Source organism: Cyrtonyx montezumae, unplaced genomic scaffold (assembly GCF_038088225.1).
Source record: "Cyrtonyx montezumae isolate F1298 unplaced genomic scaffold, pur_monq_1.0 scaffold_8, whole genome shotgun sequence".
Classification (NCBI taxonomy): domain Eukaryota; kingdom Metazoa; phylum Chordata; class Aves; order Galliformes; family Odontophoridae; genus Cyrtonyx; species Cyrtonyx montezumae.
This window is the reverse complement of record NW_027072089.1, coordinates 49,097,422-49,119,112: the sequence shown is the minus strand read 5'-3', so window position 1 is coordinate 49,119,112 and position 21,691 is coordinate 49,097,422. Positions and strand designations below refer to the sequence as shown.

At 44.2% G+C, this 21,691-nt stretch overlaps 1 protein-coding gene and 1 long non-coding RNA gene across 2 annotated transcripts in view; both read left to right on the top strand.

Moving 5' to 3' along the window:
* The first annotated feature begins 4,301 nt into the window (after positions 1-4,301).
* LOC136059081 (uncharacterized) lies at positions 4,302-7,302 on the top strand. Its single transcript, XR_010623186.1, has 4 exons — positions 4,302-4,559; positions 5,449-5,556; positions 6,710-6,858; positions 7,175-7,302. It is a non-coding gene; the product is annotated as an uncharacterized LOC136059081 (long non-coding RNA).
* Positions 7,303-9,150: 1,848 nt separating this feature from the next.
* Positions 9,151-21,691, top strand: part of PIEZO2 (piezo type mechanosensitive ion channel component 2) — a 280,908-nt gene continuing 268,367 nt past the window's right edge. Inside the window, exon 1 of the mRNA XM_065752657.1 lies at positions 9,151-9,214. Coding sequence (XP_065608729.1) covers positions 9,151-9,214 — 64 coding nt within the window. The remainder of the gene's footprint in view (positions 9,215-21,691) is intronic.

Here is a 21,691-nt window from a genome sequence, read left to right as displayed (position 1 = left end):
TCTGATCCCAAACAAAGGGTTCTTCTCCTCCTCCATAGGTTTCAGTTCTGTACTCTGCACATAAAGTGAATCCACTTTGACAGGTATATGGGAAATAGTGAGAAGGGGACAGCCTGAAATGTGACCTCCCATAGCAGTTGGTGAGTATTTTGCAAATGCATAAGAAGGGATTGGATAAAGGGGAGTGACTTCCTTCTTGGTTATGTTTGCATCTGTATAAGAGATGTGAGGAATTAAGAACGCCCTCATTCTAGGGCAAAGTGCAGATCTTCCAGTCTTATCCCAGGAATGATAAAATAGATCTGCTCCCATCAGTTGTGAAATTTGAAGGGATTCATTCTCACTCTGTACTCAGCGTGAGTGAGTTGTGTACCTCACCATAGATAGGAGCCCCACATCAAATCCTGCACCCAGCCAATATTTCTTGGTTCCTTGTACTTCAGAGTCCCAAGGGCTTGGGGCATTACTTAGACTGAGTTACTCTTTTGTTTCCTTTTAGCTGAAAAAGCCTGCACTTTTAGATGAGATAATAAGGTACAAGGTTTAGCCTTATACTCAGTTATGTTCTTCCTTAGAGAAATAAAAATATATTACATGATGACAGGTGTAAAATGTAATCTTTGATTTGAGTAAGCATTCAATCCTCTATGTTTTCTGCTTTGTCTTTCCGTTTCTTGCACTAGAGCAAAAAGAACTTTCTTATTTTATTTGCTTTTGTCTGTGTTCTGAAGAAAAGGACAGAATGTTACAGAAAGAGGACAAGAGATAATGGCCTTAAGTTGAATCAGTGGAGATTCAGGTTGGGTATTTGGTAAAATTTCTTCTCAGAAAGAGTGGTGAGGCATTGGAACAGGCTTCCCAGAAAAGTAGTGGAGTCACCATCCCTAAAGGTGTTCAGACACAGTGTAGTTGTGGTACTTAGGGACATGGTGGTGGTGGGCTGACAGTTGGACTAGAGGGTCTTAGAAGTCTTTTCCAGTCTTAATGATTCTATGATTATACGAACAGATCTTTAGTTAAAATGTCACTATGTTCTTCAGAATCTTTTGGGATTTTTCTAAACAAGTAGGGGAAGTGAATATAAATTACATTATGAAATTCCTCAGTGTGATTGGCCATTTGCAATCTTAGGAAATTCCAGCATCAGGTCACTGCTAATGCTGGAAAACCTTGTGGTAATTGATGCTACTGTGAATCAAAGCTGGAGGTCCTGGCAGCCTGCTGTAATAACCACACATATCTAATTGCCATGTGGGCAGATGTTTGCACAGCAGCATGAATGCCTCAGAAGGTGCAGTGGTGCAGATGCTTTGGCCTTGCTGTCACTGCAATGTGTATGCTTTGTGGCTGAAAACCCCCATATAAGGTCCTCAAGGAGCAGGACATATGCAATGACTTGTGACTGGGTTGCAGCAGTTTGTGCTGCTCGTAGGTACTCAGTGGACCTGCCACACTTCCTCAGAGGGAATTAAAACCAAGAACAGTTAGTTTCTAACTCCCACAAAGGCAGGGTTGTTTTTTTTTAATGTTGAGGGTAGAAACATAATTGGAAAGGAAAAACACAAAGTTAATGTAATAACATAATAAAAGATACCAGTGTGGGTACAAATCTCACTAGTTAGCATAAAATATCTATTCCAAGAATGGAATCCAAAGCTTTTTGTTTAGGCTCTGTCTATAACGCAAACGGAAAGTTTGACTTTGCTGGATAAAATGATCTGAAAGACTCAGAAGCAGAGAAAGGAACCTCCACCAGCTACAAAACACTAAAAATAGTGCTGCATCTAAATTTTGCCTTTTTTTTTTTTTATAAACCAGTTTGGGGATGCCTGTGTGGGATACAAAATATTTTCCTTGGTCACATGCCTGTGCTGCCTGGGCATCTGAATCTTAGCCTGAATCTCAGACCATGGGATTATCTGTTTTAGATTCTTTGCATTTTTATTGTTCAGCCTGCAGTGTGATGCTGAATCAAACTGGTTTCTGAATGACGGCTTAGAACTGAGCTTGTTTTTAAAATAAAAAATCTAAATTAGGATTCCTCCAAAAAAGTTTTGATCCCATGGTCTTGCTGTACTGCCGGCACATCCCATTTTCCTTGACCATTTTCCTTGATTTTCTTTCTCTCTCACAGATACTTCCTTTGTCTGTAACAGGAAGGCAGTGCTGTTCTTTTCTAGGCAACACTCCTGGATGTCCTTTTGCCTAAACTATGGCACATGCTGAAGGAAAGGAAGGGCTGAAGACTGATGAGATAGTGGTATTTGCACCCAGACCCAGGAATTCCAAGTCCAGAGCCCCACAGTTTGGATGCAGATATATTTGTCTTTTCTGAGGTTCTGCCATCTGATCAGCTAAAAAAATCCTCTGCACTCCAGTCATGCGTTGCATAAGTTTTATATTCCTTTTCCAGTGGCATTCTTTGCTTATGAATGAATGCAATGTTTTTCTAAGACAAGCTTACTCTCTTGTGCCACGAAGAGGATGTATTACAGTGGCATTAAAGGTTATCTCACATTAGCCAGTGAACTTAGTGTTTGCCAGCTTTGACTCCTTGGCTTGGAACTTGTGATCCATGCCTACCATGCAGGTCACCAAGCATGGAGCAGTGGCCAGCTGTCCTGCTGCTGCTGGTGCAAATGGGCTTTGGGAGAGCTGCTGAATTTTCATCCCTGTACCCATGTCTGTCTGACCTCAGGACTAGTTTTTGTAAATGAATTAGAGTGACTTTTTCTTTTGTGCCTGTTGGGCCTCATGTATGACTTTCACCTTTCACCTCAAAGTGGACTAAATTTCTGACATTATTATCTAAATATATCACTGGTCATTTGGAATGGAAAATTATTGTTACTTGTTTTTATGTTGTTGGTTGCTCTGGGGACAGATACCCCTATCCAAATATTTTAGTTTAAAGAATTATTTTTAAACACACACTGCTGTGCAGAGCAACGCTACCAGGTACTTCTCTCTTCTGCCTGGAGCTACTCATCAGATAAATTCTCCTGTTTCTTGCCACTGTCTTCCCTTCTTTTCCTCTTTTTGCCTTTCGTGTCCCAGCCCAGTTTCACATTTGGTTCCTGAGGGCTGCCCTACAAGAGTGGAGAAATGAGAAAAGAGGAGAGAGGAAGGGCTGAGTGTCCACAATTCACAAGGAATTCTGTGGTAATAGGAAATATTTCAAATAAAATTGGTGATTGTACAGTCCCTTCTAGGCCTTACAGGATATCAAAGCACATACATGAAATGCCTCCTTGTCATTCAACGATATCAGCCCTGAGTAAGCAAGGAAGGAGGTTTGGGGACACGACTGCCCACTGCCCAGCTGTCAAGGATGATACATTTCAGTCTAAGTCCGCCCAAGCTGGATTCGATCTGAGGACCTGGAGGAGTTAGTGGTTTCCTTGATTGCATAGGCTCAGCTGGAGGAAGGAGTTTTGGCTGAAATGCAGGTGTGTGCAGCAATGTCTGCTCTTTCGCTTGGATAATAAATCTATTATTTTGCTGCTCTACTACCCCATGGAGAATTCTGGTTTTGGTTCAGTGTGCTTTGGGATCTTCTCAGCCTCATTTCTTGTTGCTCTGAGCTGGTGAAGCCAGCAAAAGTGTAAATTGGAATGGTGCTCCTGTGATGTGAGGGGTTGGTTCTCCCTGGCTACTGCCCCAAACATAACTCACATCCCCACCACAGCAGAACAGTGTTTTACTGAAGGAGTCCAGAGCCATTATTGGTGTTTTTGTTCCAGCTAGCTCAGATCTGCTGCATAGCTGTGTTTATAGCAATCTGCGTAGGACTGTCTTGGAACAGCTTCAGCGCATCCCACAGTTATCGCTTTACAATTAGCTACAGCCAAGCCAATAACCTCACATACAGAATGTAACCAAGAGTAATGGTATTTTATATCATGGTTCCAGTCTTGTTTTAAAATTTTCTTAAAAGTACACATTAAATGAAGATATATTTAACAAATACCCTGAATGGTTAACTTCCATTCGAGGACAACTGAGATGCTTATTGCTTGCAGTTTCCTCAGATTGAAAATGAATCTCAACAAGTTATGTGCTCATACCAGACAGTTTTAATTATGTGACTTGCCTGGTTGCTATTTGAGAGTGCCACTCATGTTTGAACTCCTTACACATAGGGAAAAATTCATAGTTTGCTGTTTAGGAAATGATTCTTTCAGAATTTGCACCGTCTTTCTCAAAATTATTTCCATTTCAAATGTAACTGCATGCAGGCAGGTAAGTATGCACAGTGAAGTAGAATTCTTTTTCTTATTTTTTTTTCTTTTCATCTCTGTTTGTTGATCCTGTGCACCAACCACTAGACGATGCCATTTTCCTAACGACTCCTTATGAGTACTGCTCCTAATGGTTCCTTTCTGATACATGTGGAAGCATTCAGTCATTGGGAGCAGCTTTCATTTCTTGCTGTGGGTTAACGGTGCCTTGAGGAACAGTTTGGGTTCTGCCAGGTTTCGTGTCCCACAGAATGTGACCAAAGCAGGACTGCCTCAGCTGGTGACAGGGCTCTCTGTTGTGTTTTACATTGCTCTGAGGTAACGCTAATAATGTTTGTCTGCTTCCTGACTGATCAGACTGTATAACCCTGCAGAACAAGACTGCCAGTCAGTGTTTGCATTTGAAATACAAAGGTTTCTATCAATAGATTTCTGCTGCGCCAGACAAAAAATCTAGACAGACGCTGTGACACGAACAGTGAAAAGGCCAGCAGGGAAAAAAGCCCAGACCTTTAGTAATGCATCTGATTTTAGAAAGCTTTCTGCAGACACTGTGGCCAGTCAACTGAAATGGGTGGTGAAATAATGGGAGGGTGAGAGGAAGATTAATCCATCATGGGGAAATTTGGAGGCTCCTGGGGAACTGTGAGCTCTGCTGGGGCAATGAATATTTTTGAGGATGACTTCTCAGCATACATGGGAGTGGAATGAATTTCCTTATTGTAAGGCAAGACAAGCTCATAATTTAAGAACAAGAACTAGCTACAGACTACTGCTGGTGCAGGGGAGTTAAACTGACTCTGAAACAAGAACAATATTGAACTGTGTGACTTTTTTTTAAAACTTTTATTGAACCAGAACTAAACCCAAATGCTATCTTGAAGTTGAGCTGAGTTCATGTTGGAAGTGAGCAATGTCAGCTTCAGTCATAGAATGATAGAATGGTTTGGGTTGGAAGCAACCTTTAAGATGATCTTGTTCCAACCCCTCTGCTATAGGCAGGGACATCTCCCCCAGTTGGAGCTGGATGTGCCCTAATCTGAGAAGCTGCCCTGTATGGCTCCTGGTGGCCTGACCTTAAGAAGGGCTTCTAGAAGAGATAAGAGGAGCACCGTGTTTTCCTGTAGCCTTACAGAGCAAGGATCAATAGGCAAAACACACCAGTTAATCATCACTGAAAATATTAAAGCCATCTCCTTCCCCACAGGTTCCCAGAGCAGGAGTCTCATATTGGAATAATAAAATTTTAAAATGCCTTTGTACAGCCATAATTGCCCTGAAAAGGTTTTGGTGACTTCTGCCTCTTCCCATACAGGTGAGCTTTATTTCTCTAGCTAGCTTAGTACTCACTTATGGAGCTCCCTTTGGTAACTGCATGAGCCTATATATGTATATACACACATATACAAACCCTTGTTATATTGTCCCAACTCTGTGGATGTTGTAATGACACCATGAGTTTATGATTCCAACAGCCAAAGAAATGAGATAGTTGAGGTGATCAGAGGATGTTTGTGAGCAGCGCTGACTGAGACACCCAGGCAGCTCAACACAGTGGCTTTCAAACAGCAATTCTGATTGGTTATGTTCTGCTTAACAGAACTGTGGACATGATGTATAATGGGGCTTATTTTTTCCTTGCTATGTCTCTTGGTCTCTGAATTATATTGACTGCAACAAATTTTCCCAAATTCCTTCCAGTTATTGCTTACAGGGGAGACAATGAGATGAGCTGTAGCTAATCTCTTCATACCAAAAGTTCGTTCTTTTACAAATGTTAAGTTCTTCTGTCTCATGAGCAAGTCCTCTTCCTCCTCACCTTGCTGTAATGCTCTCACTCCAGTGGGTGCTTGAAGGAGGGAAGAAATGTGCTGGTGGCAGGTCACCTGGGGCCTGGATGGCTTGCAGAGCCTAGCAATGTCCTCTGGTTTGAAGAGAAAGGAAAATGGTGTGGCCCAGAGTGCTTTCACCGAGTTGTGCTCCTCGGGGGAGAAGGAGGGGTGTTTTGCATGGAAATTGCTGGTGATATCATTTGCAGAACTGCTGTCAGTTACCTTCTAGCACTCTTAGGGAGCTTATGGGCAGGAGAGGGACCATCTTTTTATGCAGTCTAATAGTGATAGGACAAGGGGGAATGGTTTTAAACTAAAAGAGGGGAGACAGATGTTAGGAAGGAATTCTTCACTCGAGGGAGGTAAGATGCTGGCACAGCTGCCCACAGAAGCTGTGGTGCCCCATCCCTGGAAGCACTCAAGGCCGGTTGGATGGGGCCCTGGGCAGCTGAGCTGCTGCGGGGCAGCCCTGCAAGGGGGAGTTGGAGCTGGGTGGGCTTTGAGGACCCTTCAAACCCAAGCCACTATGTGGTTCTACGGTTCTAAATAAATTTCATGGTAAGTTGCTTTATGTACCTTTCATTCAAATGACACTCTTCTCATCAGCTCTTTTTCTGTTTTGCGTATTTTTGTCAGAACCTTGAGCTTTATTGTTCCCACTCTGGCTGACAGTGCTCCGATTGTCAGGTTCATGCTCTTGCCGGTCCTGTCCACAGCTGAACTCCCGAAGGTGCGTGCACTCATCGCGAAGACCCTTGTGTAGCTGTTCCTCCCATCCCGCAGAGGTACGGCTGGAGGACAGGTGACTGCGGCTCCATCCGAGCCACGTGCGTGTGAACGGGTCCCTCTCCGGAGCCCGTGGGTAGGGACATGGGATTCACACAAGAGCCGATTTAGCCAAAAGGTGGCACTGCGGCTGCACAGATTCGCAGCCGATCGGCGGTCTCGCTGAAGTTGACGAGCCCTTCGGTCCGCGTGTCCGAACTCCGCGTTTCGCACCTTAAGATCGGTTAGCCTTGAAAACCGGCTGATTACTGCCCCAACACGAGAACAGTAGCTGCAACCACTTTAAGTAACCGTGCTGCTTTGTCCTTGCGTTAGTGAACCCGAATGATCGAATAAAACAGCAAACGAAAGAGAGATCAATACCTGAAAAAGTGCTGCCGAAGTGCACAAAACACTTCAGCTATGTGCATCCTACACATACAGGCTCCTTGTGTCTGCTTTGGGGCCTCCAGGGCAAGGAGAGAGATGTGCCTCAGTCAGGTGTTCTCAGGACAGATCCTTGGCTCTTAGAAAGGGATTTCGGAGTCACTTCACCACTGCTGGGATGCTTCATTAGCAAGGTGAGTGCTATGTGATGCTACAGTGTTATCCCCTGCAGACTTGATTCCTAAACACATTGACAAGAGCGGGGTGCCCCACTGCATATGTCCTGCTGGGCTCTGCTGTCTGGCAGGTGTAAGCCTGAACCCACATCTACCTGCCGAGCTGGGAGTAGACTGACTTTTATTTCTGGCTGACCTTTTCTTAGCTTCACAGATGCATACTGTGAGTTCTTTCCTTTCCACATACCCTAATATCAGAGCCAGTTAGCCCTGAGCAGGTAATTGCCATTATTCATAAGAAAAAACTCAGACATGCACATGGTTCAGCACATACCATCTGCACTCCAGAATCACAAAGACTTTTTCTTCTTTAATAGAACGTTTTTATTTTCATGAGTGAATGAGGGCCCAGCAGACAGACTTCAGGGGACCACGCAAGGCACCTCAGGTGCTGAGGCCCCGTACCAGGAAAAGGCACTGGGGATTCACATGGAGCCCCCTGGGTCACTGCCCACAGCTTTTTCCTCGTCTTGTGTAGGGATGAAGGGTTCCCTCCAGCACTGCCCCCATGACAAGGGCATTCTGCCTGAGCTCACCTCATGTGAGCGAGAGGAATTGCAGTTTGCTGCCCAAGATTAAGCCGACTTTGATCTGCATTAATAACACCATTAATAGCTCTCTACAGCACTGCTATTTCAGCCCCCTCTTTACTCAGCACACTTTACCCAGGGACACCAGCAGAGCCTCAGAGTGGCTCCTTTTAAACCTGCAGCACTTAAACTGACAGTGGGCTGCAAACAGGGGAAAGCTTTCCAGAGAAGTCAAGGGATGTTCCAAGAGTAATGCCTCTTTTTTAAGGATGTTGGCCCACGACATCAGAGGTGAATGTTGGTGGTATGGCAGTAGAAATTGAACCTTCCCACCAATATTCGTTTAATAGAGACCAAGCAGTGGATGTGAGCACAGTGAAACCTGGACTTCATTGGCAGCAGTTTCATAGCAATGACATGGTCACAGCAGCTGTGAAACAGCGGGTCTCTTCTGCTGGTGTAGATGTTTACATGGCTCTGCGTGCAAGCTCTTGTTTATTGCTAGCTAAAATGCAAAGCTAATGGCAGTGACTACATTAAAAAAAACATCAGTTTTTTATAGCTGAGAATTTGCTCTGTCAAATAGTGTTATTGTGCTCTTTTGTGGCTGTAGTAGTTTTCATGGAAAGGAATAGAAGGCATTACTTTTGGAGTGAGCCCCATTCATTCCCAGCGACCTCAGTTCTTTTTTATTTTATTCTTCCAGGTGGCAAATTTTTGTGCACCCAGCTGGGCTGCTGCAAAAGTTAGAAAAAGAAGAAAAAAAAAGCGAAAAAAGGAGAAAAAAAATAATGAAAGCAACGTCACGTAAAGAGAAGGAGAACCCCCAGGAGGAGCGCTGCGGACGGACCCCCGGCTCTTACGGGCCATCGAGGTGGGGGCTGGTTCGACTGAGGGCGGCGGAGGGCAGGAGGAGGAGGAGAAGGAGGAGGAGGAGGGCAGCGGGAGGCGGGCGCGGAGCCCCGAGGGGGCGGGCGTGTGCGTGGCCCGGGCCGGGTGCGGCGCGGCGCTGCCGCGGGATGCGGCGGGAGGCGGGAGGCGGCTGAGGCGGGGACGGGCGATGCTCCGCCGCCGCGGCGGCTCCGCGCACGGCCGGCCCTAGAGGAGCGCACCCAGGGACGGCTCCGCGGCCGCCCGGCCGACATCCTGCTCCGGCGCGATGGCCACCGAGGTGCTGTGCGGGCTCACCTTCAGGCTGCTGCTGCCCGTGTGCCTGGCTGCCGGTACGTCCCTCCGCCCCGCCTGGATGCTCCCTTCCACGCGGCTGCTCCCGCACTTCTTCCCGGCAAACTTTCGACTTCGTGTCTCCCCCTTATTTCTTAGCCGCTCTCGTTATGTCTTGTCCCGGCGCTATCATTACCGTGCGTTCTCGCCGCCGGCGCTCCTCCGCTCGGGGAAACCTCCGGCCGTGCCCCGGCGTGGGAGCGGTGCGGGGCTGCGCGTAGCTCCCGCGGAGAGCGCGGAGCACTTCTGAGTTAACGAGGTTTTCAGGAGGATTTCTTTCTTTCTTTCTTTTTTATTTTTTAATTTGTTTTTATTATTGTTTTGTTTTTGTTTTTGTTTTGAGAGAGAGAGAGAGAGCGAGAGAGACAGAGAAATTTCAGTTTATTAAACCGCGTTACTTAGCAGGCAGCCGTCCAAAGCAGGAATTATTTTTGGACGTAGAACCGCGGTGCCCAGCCGTGGGTGAACGCGTCCGTATTGCTCCGTGCTCTCCGCGTCTTATTCAGCGGGAAACTTGGAAGGAAGAAAGCGAGGCGACCGCGCGGCGGGACCGCGCTGTGCCGCGGGTCGGAGCCCGGTGGGGCCGAGGGGGCGGGCGGGGACCGCGGGAGGGAAGAGCCGGAGCCGTGCGCTCAGCCACGGCAGCTCCGGAGCACGCAGCTCTGCCCTCGAGGAGCCCTGCGACCCCGACGTCCCCCTCACCCTTAGGGGTTGGGATGGAGGCAGCCGCTAGCAGCGCCCGCTGTCCCTTCCGAAGGTGGCTCGTCGGCCACCAATGGGGCTGGTGAGGTCGTGATCGCACGGGCTGCTGGCGGCGGGTGAGGGGTCCCTGCCTGCTTCGTGACCATCCCCACGCGTGTGGGTCAGTGGCTCCGTAGCCGATGTGCGGGTGGATGGGGCAGCTGGGGGGGTGCTCTGGAGCCCACAGGATGGCAGTGCCAGGCGGTCCCCCTGCCAGGTTGTAGGGTACCCCCGCGATTGAGACTTGTCAGGGCTCATCTGTATTTCCCTCAGGCAGAAGGTGGCTAGGTTATAGATGGGAATGCCGTGAAAAACTGTGGATGGAGAGGAAAAAGCGATAGAAAATGAGCTGTGTCGAGGGTTTTGTTGGTCTCTCCTGGCACCGTGGTATCTAGCTGTAGTTTTGCAGTCGTGGAGCAGCGAGCTGGGTGCTCACTCCCAGAGTGAGAGGTGACTCTCACCACTCTTTCTGTATCCCAAGAAGTTTGGATAAAAAGGTTTTACAGTCCCGACTCCCGATGCTCAGTCATGCAGAGGTACTTTCGCATTGCAGTAATACCTCCGCTGCTGAGAACTGATGTCAAATATTGCTTCTGGTCATAAATCTTCACCTGAAGATTAATTGAAATGTAAACCCTCAAGGTTTTACATACTGTTTCAGGTATGAAAAGAAATTCTTCTGCAGAGCTTTTGGACCCGGTGATCTTGTTCCGCTGCACTTGAGAGAGGAATTAGTGACAGGACACCGGCTTCTCCCACGCCTCAGTGTGCGGTGTCTGTGGGTGCTGTGTTCTCACCCCGCAGCAGGCCGCTCTCTGGGCTGAGGCCCGGCCCTGCTGGCCGCACCACTCTGCTTCTCTGCCCGCACCTGAGCGGCACCGAGCCAACGCGCTGCTCCTCCCAAAGCTTCAAGGAAGTGCTTCGTGGGCTTCTGGAAAAAGGCTCTTTAGAGTTCATATATCACAGTGATGGTTATTTGTATGGCTTAAGGTGAGGTTACATCCGGAGCTGAACGGCTGCCACTAGGACTCGCTGCGCTGCGATGCCTTGTGTCTCCTGCCCTGTCTGGGCAGTGAGTGCGTGCAGCTGTGCCAGGAGGGGGAAATGCAGAGCTTTTTGTTGTTTTTGGGGTCCGTGTAGCTGTGGTTTAAAATGATAAATGGCTGCAGTCTCTTATTGGGGTAGGGTTTGCTGTTCTGGAGCTGGAGAGCCCCAAGGAGGTGTGTGGAGGAGAATGGCAGCTGGGGCACACTCGTTAAAAATAACATCTGCCAAGATGAAATATGAGTCCTTAAATACTTAAAAAATGGTTAATGCTTTAATTCCTTGGTACTTCAGTATTTAATTTGATTTACTTTTAAAATAAAGCATGTCGTCTTTGCTGGTATGAAATACTTTCCAAACTTTGAAGAATAGCACGTACTGAGGAATACACAATTTATTATCAGAACGTTTTAGGATCAGATCTGAAGTGCTGAAGAGAGTCACCTTGTGCAGGGAACCCTCACTGTATTTGCTTGCAGCTCAGAGTGAAATGTCTGGGGTGGCTGCTGAAAACAGGAGATATAAAATGTTGAAAACGAACAGCTTTCAGTGGTTGTCCCCGTCTGGGTTTCAGGGCTGATTCACTGTCCTCTTATTTTCATGACAAAATGTTATGTTCAGTCCAATGCAGACCCAGGGCTCAGAGAATAACTGATGGGAACACCAGACTTCCTTGCAAATCAAGTTCTGTGCTCTGTAATAAGACAGAGATTTGGTTCTATGCTTGTTTTTAGTGAGATTAATGCAATGTGATATGCCCCTGTATCGCAGTAACACAATGCTGAAAAAACAAATGACAAATTGGGGGGACAGGGGCCAAAGAGCTTTTGGCAATCGTGGTGGGAAGTGTACACAATTTTTTTTTATAAAGTTTTTATTTGAAAGTTTTTATTTTATTTGTTTAAAGCTTGAGTCTTAGCATAAGCCTGTTGTTACTTTGTTGCTGATATGAACTTCGAATGTGCAAAACGTTGTTTGTCCCTCTCTGAACTCAGCCATCAAAACCATCTTTCTCTAATTGCTTTTTTTGATTCATAAAAACTTGAACCACATCGTTGTGGTTTACATCACTTGATAACAATTTTTAATTATTCTGTCTCAAGTTGTTTTCTTTCACGCACAATTCATTAGTTCTGTTTTAAGGAAAATATTAGTGTTTTCAGATGGTGCACTGGAAAAAATGCTGGAAAAAACCTTCCCCTAGTTTCTGACTGCTGAATTGCACGTTACCGGCAGAACAGCTTTGGGAAGCCAGCTCCAGCCCAGGCACTTCCCAGAAGCTGCATTTGCCTTTCTGAACTTTTGAATTTTGACCAAGATGAGGTAAGAACTGTAGGAGCTTTGAGAATGCTGTTTTCTTTGTTGGTGGTTTTATTTTGTTTGTTGTTAGGGGGTGAGCGCAGGTATTAGTGTTTGGTAAGTGGCAGCAGGTTAGAAGAAAATAGCTCAAAGAGTTTTTGTGGGCAACAAAGTTCAGCTCTTAGATGGAACTTTCCACTTGTACCTTCAAGCCACGTCTTCAAGCTCCTCATAGATGGTGGAATTGCTTTTAGTTCTCCTTTCAGTAAGTGTGATTCATCAGAGAGATATTGGGTGAATCAGAACGGTCTTCTCTTCAGGACATCAACAATGTATTACGTTGAATTTTTGTAAACATAAGCAGTGTTTTCAAATTGAGTTGTTGGATTGACCACCCAAGAGCAGCCAGTGGGATCCAGGTATTTATTCTGCCTTTGGTGGGAAAAATAGATTCCACTTTGCATGGGGCTCTTTTGCTTTTCAGCTTAAATTAACAAGCACAGATGGAAATTTTGGAGGGGAAATACCTATGTTATTTCATTAGCAGGTACTCAAATGCTGCTCAAATTACGTGTTTTAAAGAGTATTTCAGAATGCAGCACCTCCCTGTATGCTTTGATGCTTTGAGTTGTTACTATCCACTTTTTCTACAGAATGAGTAACTGTTGGGCAACTCTGTAACGTTAAAGCAAGACCATGGAGTCAGTGAACTGTATCATGCTCTGTTATTTTTTGTGTGCCTGGAGGTGTCTGCTTAAAATAGATGCTACAGCACAAGGTGGTGTAGCAGTTTGCAGGCAGCAGTGTGTTTTCTGTGTGTCAGCTCATACAGGTGATGTTATGCCATGGTGATGACAGTGCAAGTCGTGATGCAGGACCGCTCAGACTGGAGGAAAATCTGAGCAGTGACATTGTATGTGGCAGTATACGTGGTTGCATATGTGTGTATACACAAGCGTCAAAAGATGCTGATGTATTTTTTAAGTTGAAATGAACTTCACTTGGGCTGCAAATATGCTGCTTGTTAATCGTTAAAATTGCCCAACTACTGAAAAGAGGGCAAAGGAAGACCAATCTGATCTGTGTTGTTATAGTGGAGAATATTTAGTGTGATGTTCTGAAAAGAATGATAGGGAACAGCATGAGAGAGATTCACATAGACTTCCTGTTACATTTTAAAACCCTGCTGCTGTCCCAGAACACTCATAAAAATGTTGGTTACATCAACAAAAAGTCTAGGAAGCGCTTAATGGGTAGCAAGCTAAAAAAACCCTGATAAATGTAAATGCCAGTTTGCACGAGGGATCCTAAAATGGCTGTTAGGTTTCCTTCCCCTCTTCAAGTGTTTTAGAAATATATCTGGCTTCTTTTATGTAGGGAAGTTTTGCTGTTTACCTAGTTCAATGGGAGCAGGTGGAAGGTGTCAAGAGGAAGAAATTTATGCAGCCTTGCAGGTACAATATTTTTCAGGCTGGTAGGCACAGGCTTACATTTCCTTGTGCACAAAAAAATCCAAAACACAAGTGTCATTAAAATCTCATTGGCTTCCATTTTAGGTCAATTAAAATCCAGACAAAAGAGTTTTGAAGAGAGTGGAGAGGCGGCATCCGCCTGCTCTGTGTCTCTCTGCAGCCATCTCAGGGTGACTGTGACCCCCCTGATCTGGCACACAGGCAGGGAAAGCTCTCTGAAGATACATCTCATAAAAAATAGGGATGAAATGCCTACCTTTAAGTTCCTACCACCCGCACTTATTTATCCTAATGATTCTGTTAAGTGGCGTGATTGCACATAATGGTTAATATGAAATGTTTACAGAGCTACAGATGTGCCCCACTTAGGGTCTGTCAGGTGAGTGCCCTTTTCCACGATGTTGAATGTCCACATAGAAGCCAGCAGGAGGCTGCTGATTCTGGAGGTTCTCAGAGAGAGTGCACAACTTTCCTGGTGACTGCAGGGTATGGGGAGAGAGCACACCAACCTTTTAGGCAAGGCTGGAGGGGCACTGAGCAACCTGATCTTGCTTTAGGTATTCCTGTTCATTGCAGGGCAGTTGGACTAGATGGCCTTTAGTGGTGCCTTGCAATGCAAACGATTCTATGATTTATTTGTTGTGCAGGAGCTCACAGGTGTCATCTGCAAATCAGGCTGTGTGTCACATTCCTTCTGTCACTTGAACCCCAGGTACAAAACTTATGTCAGTCAAATCATAGGATGAAGTAATAGAACTGAATCTATTTTGGGAGCAAAAAGCTCATTTGGGGAACCGTTTCTTTAAGGTACAGGTATGGTGCTGTTGTAGCTTGTGCATGTGTAGCTACATTTCTTTGCTAGAAGTCTAAAAATGTGAGAGAATCACCAGAGCACTAAGGTAATTGTGTGGTGCATCTCTACCAGGGCGCTGGCAAAGGAGACCAACTTTAGACCAGCTGGTGCTGCTACAGCAACTGTGGGATGGGGAGAGAGATTATTTCAAGGGATGGTGTGTGAGAGGGTCTTCAAAGGTTTCAGTAAAGCCTTATTTATACATGCATGCAGAACTGTTGGATGCCCGTACTCCAGCTTCTCTTCATCTCTTTTTTTCACACTGCTGTGATAGTCCTTGAGAATCCGGAGGGTCGTGTTTCAAGGATAACCTTTCACGTGAGGGATACCAGTAATGGCTTTCTTCTGTTGGACTCCAGCAGTCCAAAATAAGCTTGTTTGAATCAGGTTTCCTGTCATGGAGAGTTGTGTCAGCAAGTGTTAATGAAGGAAAAAGACGATGTAGCCCCATAGATTACATAAGCCTTAATAATATCTTCAGGTGGTTCAAAAGATACTTTGCTAAGCTGGTAAGAAGGATCTATAGCATTATTTTCTTTCTGCGCTACAGCTGATTGACCAATATTTGTAGCTCAGTTGTCTCCTATCTGTTATGTAGAGTATAATATTTATCTGCAGCATTACTTCTGTTGTGGTCACAGCCCCTCATGCTGTCATCCCAGTGGAGCTCTGAAGCTAAGCAGGGCAGAAGCCAGCAGCGTGCAGATAAGAGGTTTTCAGAAAACATTCATGTGTTGGTGGCAGGAATATGAGGGACAAAGTCTGCTGATTCATGTCCTGAGAGGAACTGGCATTCTGGGGGTTGCTTTGTCAGATGAGCCAGCTAAAATTGTGAATATTTAAAAGAAAAAGCCAATGAGTTGAGTTACAGAGTATCTTTATTTTGGAGTGTACCCTTTGATGCATTATGCTCAGGATGTGGTTGAATTAATGGATTTTGTCTGAGTCTTACCTGTCCATTTCCTGTCCTGAGTAGGCAGTAGTAAAGCCGGAATGTCACATAAAGGTTGCTATTGTGTACCTTGATCTCTTATATTTCATTAATTCTGAGCTGTGATGTTAGCTCTGATGATTGCTGCAGCAATTAATACCATGAGTGAACTCTGCTGCAAATAAAAAGGAATACTCTTTAATTCGTTTTCAGTTTGTTGCCTCAGTAAATAATCCTTTGGATGGGAAAAAGTATGTATAATCACTTAAATCAACAACAGTCTAGTGTTCTGTTTACTCTAACACTTTAGAATAACATTTACAAGGCATAAAATCAACCGTTAAGATTAACCGTAGAAATTAACAGCTCTGAGTTTCCTATCAGTTGTCCAATTCTGAAGAGAAAGAGATGAGGTTTACCCTAAAACCACCCCCATAGAGAAGGAGATCTGGGACGGGCCGCTTCTACAATTGCAGCGATCGGACGGCGCAGCGTGGCACTACTCCTCTGAGCTCATTCATGCAATCTGCAGTTTGGAAGCTCTTCTTGGAAATAAAGCTTAAAGAAGTGAGTGAGTCTGTGTGTTTGTGACTGATACACCAATCACTCCCCTTCTGGCAAAATATTATAAAGCACAGGACTGCAGACGTTACATACTCTGTCTACTGTTTCCACGACACTAATTAGTTAATGTAGTTTGACAGAGCCATAAGTTAAAACTGACGTGTGTATTAAAACTGAAGTGGTATTAGAGTGAGGGTCAATTTTGCCCCTTGTACAGAAGTCACAGAGGAGTCTGCAGATTATTCCTCTAACTGATAAGGATGCGTGCACAGGATTCTCACTGTGCTGAGGTATACACAAACTCGGAGGGTGTGAAGTGTGCTGTCCTGTCTAGCTTTGCTAATACCATTCAACAAACTGTATGCTGATGGTTGTTTTTGGTAGAAGATACATTATTCAAGAAATCAGATCTCGGACAATTTGTGGCATAAATTTTATCAAATCTTATGCTGGAAGTCATGTAATCCAAGATGCAAGTGTCAGTTTAGCCTTAAATTTTGGTTGAGCTTATGTCAATTGCAGGAAGAGGCTGAAAGGCTAAGAAAGGACTGATCAGTGAAAATTAAGTCACTCTCTGAATGTCTGAATCTCCCATTGTAAAAAGTAATGCTGATTATAGTGTTGATATCAGTGGTATTTTGGTTTGCTTGTATGGCAGATCACCTGCTAACCTCTAGCAATCAAGTACAGTGACATTTACTCTGAATTTCTTTTCAGTATGTGGTCATAAATTAGAAAATGTCTGGGATGTGAAAAATGTTTGTGTGGTGGCTGCACCTGTTTGGTGTGTTGTGTTTTTCTTCCCTTGTGATACTCAGGGCTTTTTATGACATCTTCCAGAAGAGCAGTTTCCTAGCACCCGAGAATAGATTGATTCATAAGCCAAAGGCAAGTGAGAGAAATTTGTCTTCCATAAATCCTGATTTATGTAGAAAACTTTTATAGCCATAAATAAATATTAGGTCATGTTGTCATTTTGTTGGCCTCCTTCTATGAGAGTATTGTTAGACAACATTCATAGCTGCACTGCAATTGCTGAAATGTGTTTCAGTTCATTGGTTCTTCCCTCAATGCCTAGAATTTGAAAAACTGTGGTATTATATACCTTAAAGATGCATTTGTGTAACACTTTTGTAACATACTTACAACCACTCCTACAAAACAACAGCCTGAAAAACACCTTCTGAAGCTTTGTCAGAGACCAAATCACTTCCTGGGACGTGGGTTTTCTGAACATCTTTTAGGAGGAGTGTTCTTTATGCTGAAAGTGCAGGTTTAGATTTCCTTTCTATACTTTTGCGTGAGCCATTGATGACATTGCCATTTTTTTTGAGGGCCAAAATTCTATGAATCTGTGTAGAAATTGATCATCTCTTAGTGTGAATTTCAAGTGATAGTGCTGTGTGTCAAAGTGATTCTGCTATGCCATCGGCCTGAGAAGCTGCATGATGTTTTTGATTCCTCCTTCTCCTTCTTTTCTTCTCTAGGCATTTAACACATCAATTTACTGCTTAATTTAGAATAACAAAGCTCTATGAAACATGGCCTGTGTCTCTTATTTGTTAGCTAAGTGCCAGGCATGGGTATTTGTAGAATAGTGCTATGTGAATAGTAAGCACCATTTCCGTAGCTTGTTTTCTCTAAATTGAAAAAAAAGGGGGAAATTAATAAACTCCTAAAAAAAAATGCTTTGGATAAAGTGCTGTTACTGTGCTCTCAAAAACAAAGTTTCTGGTAAAGTCAAATTTAGCATTTCCAACATTTCACTGTCAAATTTAGCGAAGCAGCAACAGCAACAAACTTGATTCAGTGTAGTACTACATAATGTGGAATGTATATTTTAACTGGAAAAATTCTAATCTCCATAGTTCCTTCTTTTCACTATGTTTCTTCTTATAAACCTCTGTATAAGTCTGATGGCATGTTTTCTCTAACTTTGTTGGTGATCTTCTGCAGTCTGATCTGCATTCCCCTTCTAGCAAGCAGAACAAAAGTCTCTCGTGGTTTGAAAGGCATTTTATTAACCATCTTCATACATTCGCTGACTGGGGGAAGTCTTTGCACTTTCCCTCTATAAGAAGTGAACTTCTACTTCTTGCCTAGCGCGACAAAACTTTCTTTTTCTTAGCTTCTTTTTCTTACCGTGAGATATGTTGTTCATGATGTTTGACCTTTATTGGGCAACATTTTCTGTGCCCATATATAAAAGTGTATTTCCCTTCATGCTGCTGGGACTGGGCCTTTCATTTCCTTGGTGTGTGTTTGGAAGCCTTCCTTAAGCCAGCCTGGCTGTACTTGTTAGAGCAGCAGACCGTAAGTCTCAGCTGGCAGCTATGCAACCTTCATATTCCCCAAGATAAAGCACAGAAAATGTGATGAATTGGGGTCAAAAAATGCCTGTTCAGTGACACAAACCTTATTTACTCTGCACCACACAAACCTTAAGTTTGTTCCCAGCTCTGTCCAAAATGAATCCAGTAATCGACTTAATCAATGTCTTCATAACTGACTTTGTCTGATGGACAGTTCCTTTTAACTGTGGGCCCTGTAATTTTTGGAAGGGTGAGTGTTCGGATAGATTTATTCTTCACTTTTCTGCAAGGGATGCTTTTGTCATGGAAGAAGTCCCACATTGCATCTATTTTACAATTCCTTGGCCCAGTACAACTTTCCTCCCATGTTCAAAACTTCTGTTTTGTTTGACCTTGAAACACATCGTCTGTGTGTATGCTCTGAGGCAAACTACAGTACAAGAAATAATGTACACACATAAAGTTCTAGTGACACAATGCATCTTCAAATACCCTTCTGTATTGTTCAGCTTGTCATCCATTTATTCTCGCTGAACTGAATCAAACTCAGTCATCATGCCCATTAGTGTATAAACATAACACTTTCTCACAGCTTTTCAGTGCCGTCTGCAAATACAGCATCACAGTTGGTCAAAGACCTCTACAAATGTTTCTCATTAATTTCCTGAGAGTGAAGGTAAGCACACTCTTTTCTGTATGTTTCAGCAAACCATTGTAGTTTATTATACTATTGCAATTTTATACAAAAATTGCTTTAAGATACAATAGCCTTATGTGAAATAAGCCACTGTCAACTTTTAGAAGCAATAATAAGCCACTATTGGTACCTACCTTTTTTGAAAAAAAATCTTACTGACAGAGTGTCCTGCCTGCATAGTTTACACATTTTTCATTGTCAAAATACACTGAAAAAATAATATACCGGTTGGTTAAAATAGTAAAGAATAAGCAACCTATGCAACCTATAAGCAACTAAAACCAGTATCTTTTCTGAGGAGTTAGAATAATATTCTCCTGCAGTGCAAGTAATTCCTTAGTTATTCATTTTGAATTTCAAACACATTCTTCTGAAGCACCTGAAGCTGGCTACTTCCCATGCAAGGTTTCTGTGATGATTATCAGATAGGTTCTGCTCGTCTCTTTGTGTCCCTCTTCACAGTATTCTAGAGCTTTTCAGGCAGGAAAAGGGACAACATGAAGTCTCTTCTCCAAACTTTTGCTTAATGTAGGGTCAGCACTGAATTTTCTTTTTGGGTGCTGAAAATCCCACAGAGTGGAAGTCTACAACCTCATTCGGTGCTGAATTTTTCTTTGGTTTATTATCATTGCCTCTAAATATGTACCTTAGTAAAGTGCTTGGCTCCATGCTTTGCCATTGGTATTCATAGATTCATAGATTCATAGATATATTAGGTTGGAAAGGACCTACAAGATCATCTAGTCCAACCATTGGGGGATGGGGGTGAGGTTCCCCAAAGCTGTCTTGTCTCTGGTATGAGTGAGCACTAGTCCTGCAGCTTCTTCTCAAAGAGCTTTAAACTTGAACCCTGACTGTCTTGGGGACTCCCTCCATGTGTTTGTTACTTTGTCAACATATTCTTTGTCCTGCTGCAGGCTGAAATTAGACGAGGTACTCTGTAGAATCATAAAATCACCAAGGTTGGAAAAAACTTCCAAGATCATCCAGTCCAACTGTCCAGCTATTAGCAGTATTTCCCCACTAAACAATGACCCTCATCTAAATATTTCTCAAACGTCTCCAGAGATGGTGACTGAACCACCTCCCTGGGCAACCCATTCCAGCACCTGAACACTCTTTCAGGGAAGTTTTTCCTAATATCCAACCTGAATCTTGCCTGAAACAACTTAAGGCCATTCTCTCTATCCTATCACAAATTCCGCAGGAGAAGAGATCTTTCAGGTCATTGTAGAGAGCAATAAGGTCTCTCCTGAGCCTTCTCTTCTCCAGACTAACAATCCCAGTTCCCCCAGCAGCTCCCCATCTTACTTATGCTCCACACCCCTTCACACCCCTTCACACCACAGCTTCATTGCCCTTCTCTGAAAATGCTCCAGGGCCTTAATATCTTTCTTGCAGTGAGGTGCCCAAAACTAAACATGGCACTCAACATGTGGCCTCACTAGTGCTGAGGACGATCACTTCCCTATACCTGCTGGCAGTGCTATTTCTGATACAAGCCAGGATGCCATTGGCCTTTTTGGCCACCTGTGCACACTGCTGGCTCATGTTTAGCTAAGCATTGACCAGCACTCCCTGATCCATTTCTTCCATGCAGTCTTCCGGCCAATCTGCCCCAAGCCTGTAGTGTTGCCTGGGATTGTTGTGGCCAGTGTGCAGGATCCAGCACTTGGTTTTGTTGAAGTTCATTCTATTGGCTTCCGCCCAGTGAACCAGCCTGTCCTGATCCCTCTGAAGGGCCTTCCTACCCTCAGGCAGATTGACACTTCCTGCTAACTTGGTGCCATTGGCAAACTTACTGAGGGTACTCTCAATCCCCTTGCCCAGGTCATCAATAAAGATATTGAACAGAACAAGTCCCAGTACCAACCCCTGGGGAACACCAGTCGTGCCCACTTGCCAGGTGGATTTAACTCCATTCACCACCACTCTCTGGGCCTGGCCTTCCAGCCAGTTCCTTACCCAGCAAAGAGTGTACCTGTCCAAGCCATGGGCTGCCAGCTTCTCTAGGAGAATACTGTAGGAGACAGTGTCAAAAGCTTTGCTGGAGCCTAGGTAGACCACATCAACAGCCTTTCCTTCATCCATGAGACAGATCACTAGATCATAGAAGGAGATCAGGTTGGTCAAGCAGGACCTGCCCTTTATGAATCCATGCTGGCTGGGCCTGAGCCCCTGGTTGTCCTGCACGTGTCATGTGTTCTCACTCACTCCAAGTGTGGTTTAATGAAGGCTTAGTCGTGGGGAATAATCACTTCCTTTGTACACGCTGCTGTTGGTAGTGTCTGGTAGCTAAAGTTGAATGCCACAGGTTAAATCTCATCCAAAAATGTTTCACCTCCTTCAGTGTAAGAAAAAGAAAGTATATAGTAGCCATTTTTATTGCTTCCTAAAAGAAATACAAAATAACATCAAAGCTTAGATTGAAGGATCATAAGTATAAAAAGCCTGGTGTTGCGTATTACATCTGAACAGACTGCATTTGTACTCAGAGAGAACTCATAGGAATTTTTCTGTCTCATTTTTGATTTAAGGACTAAAGTATTTAGTCTTTACTGTA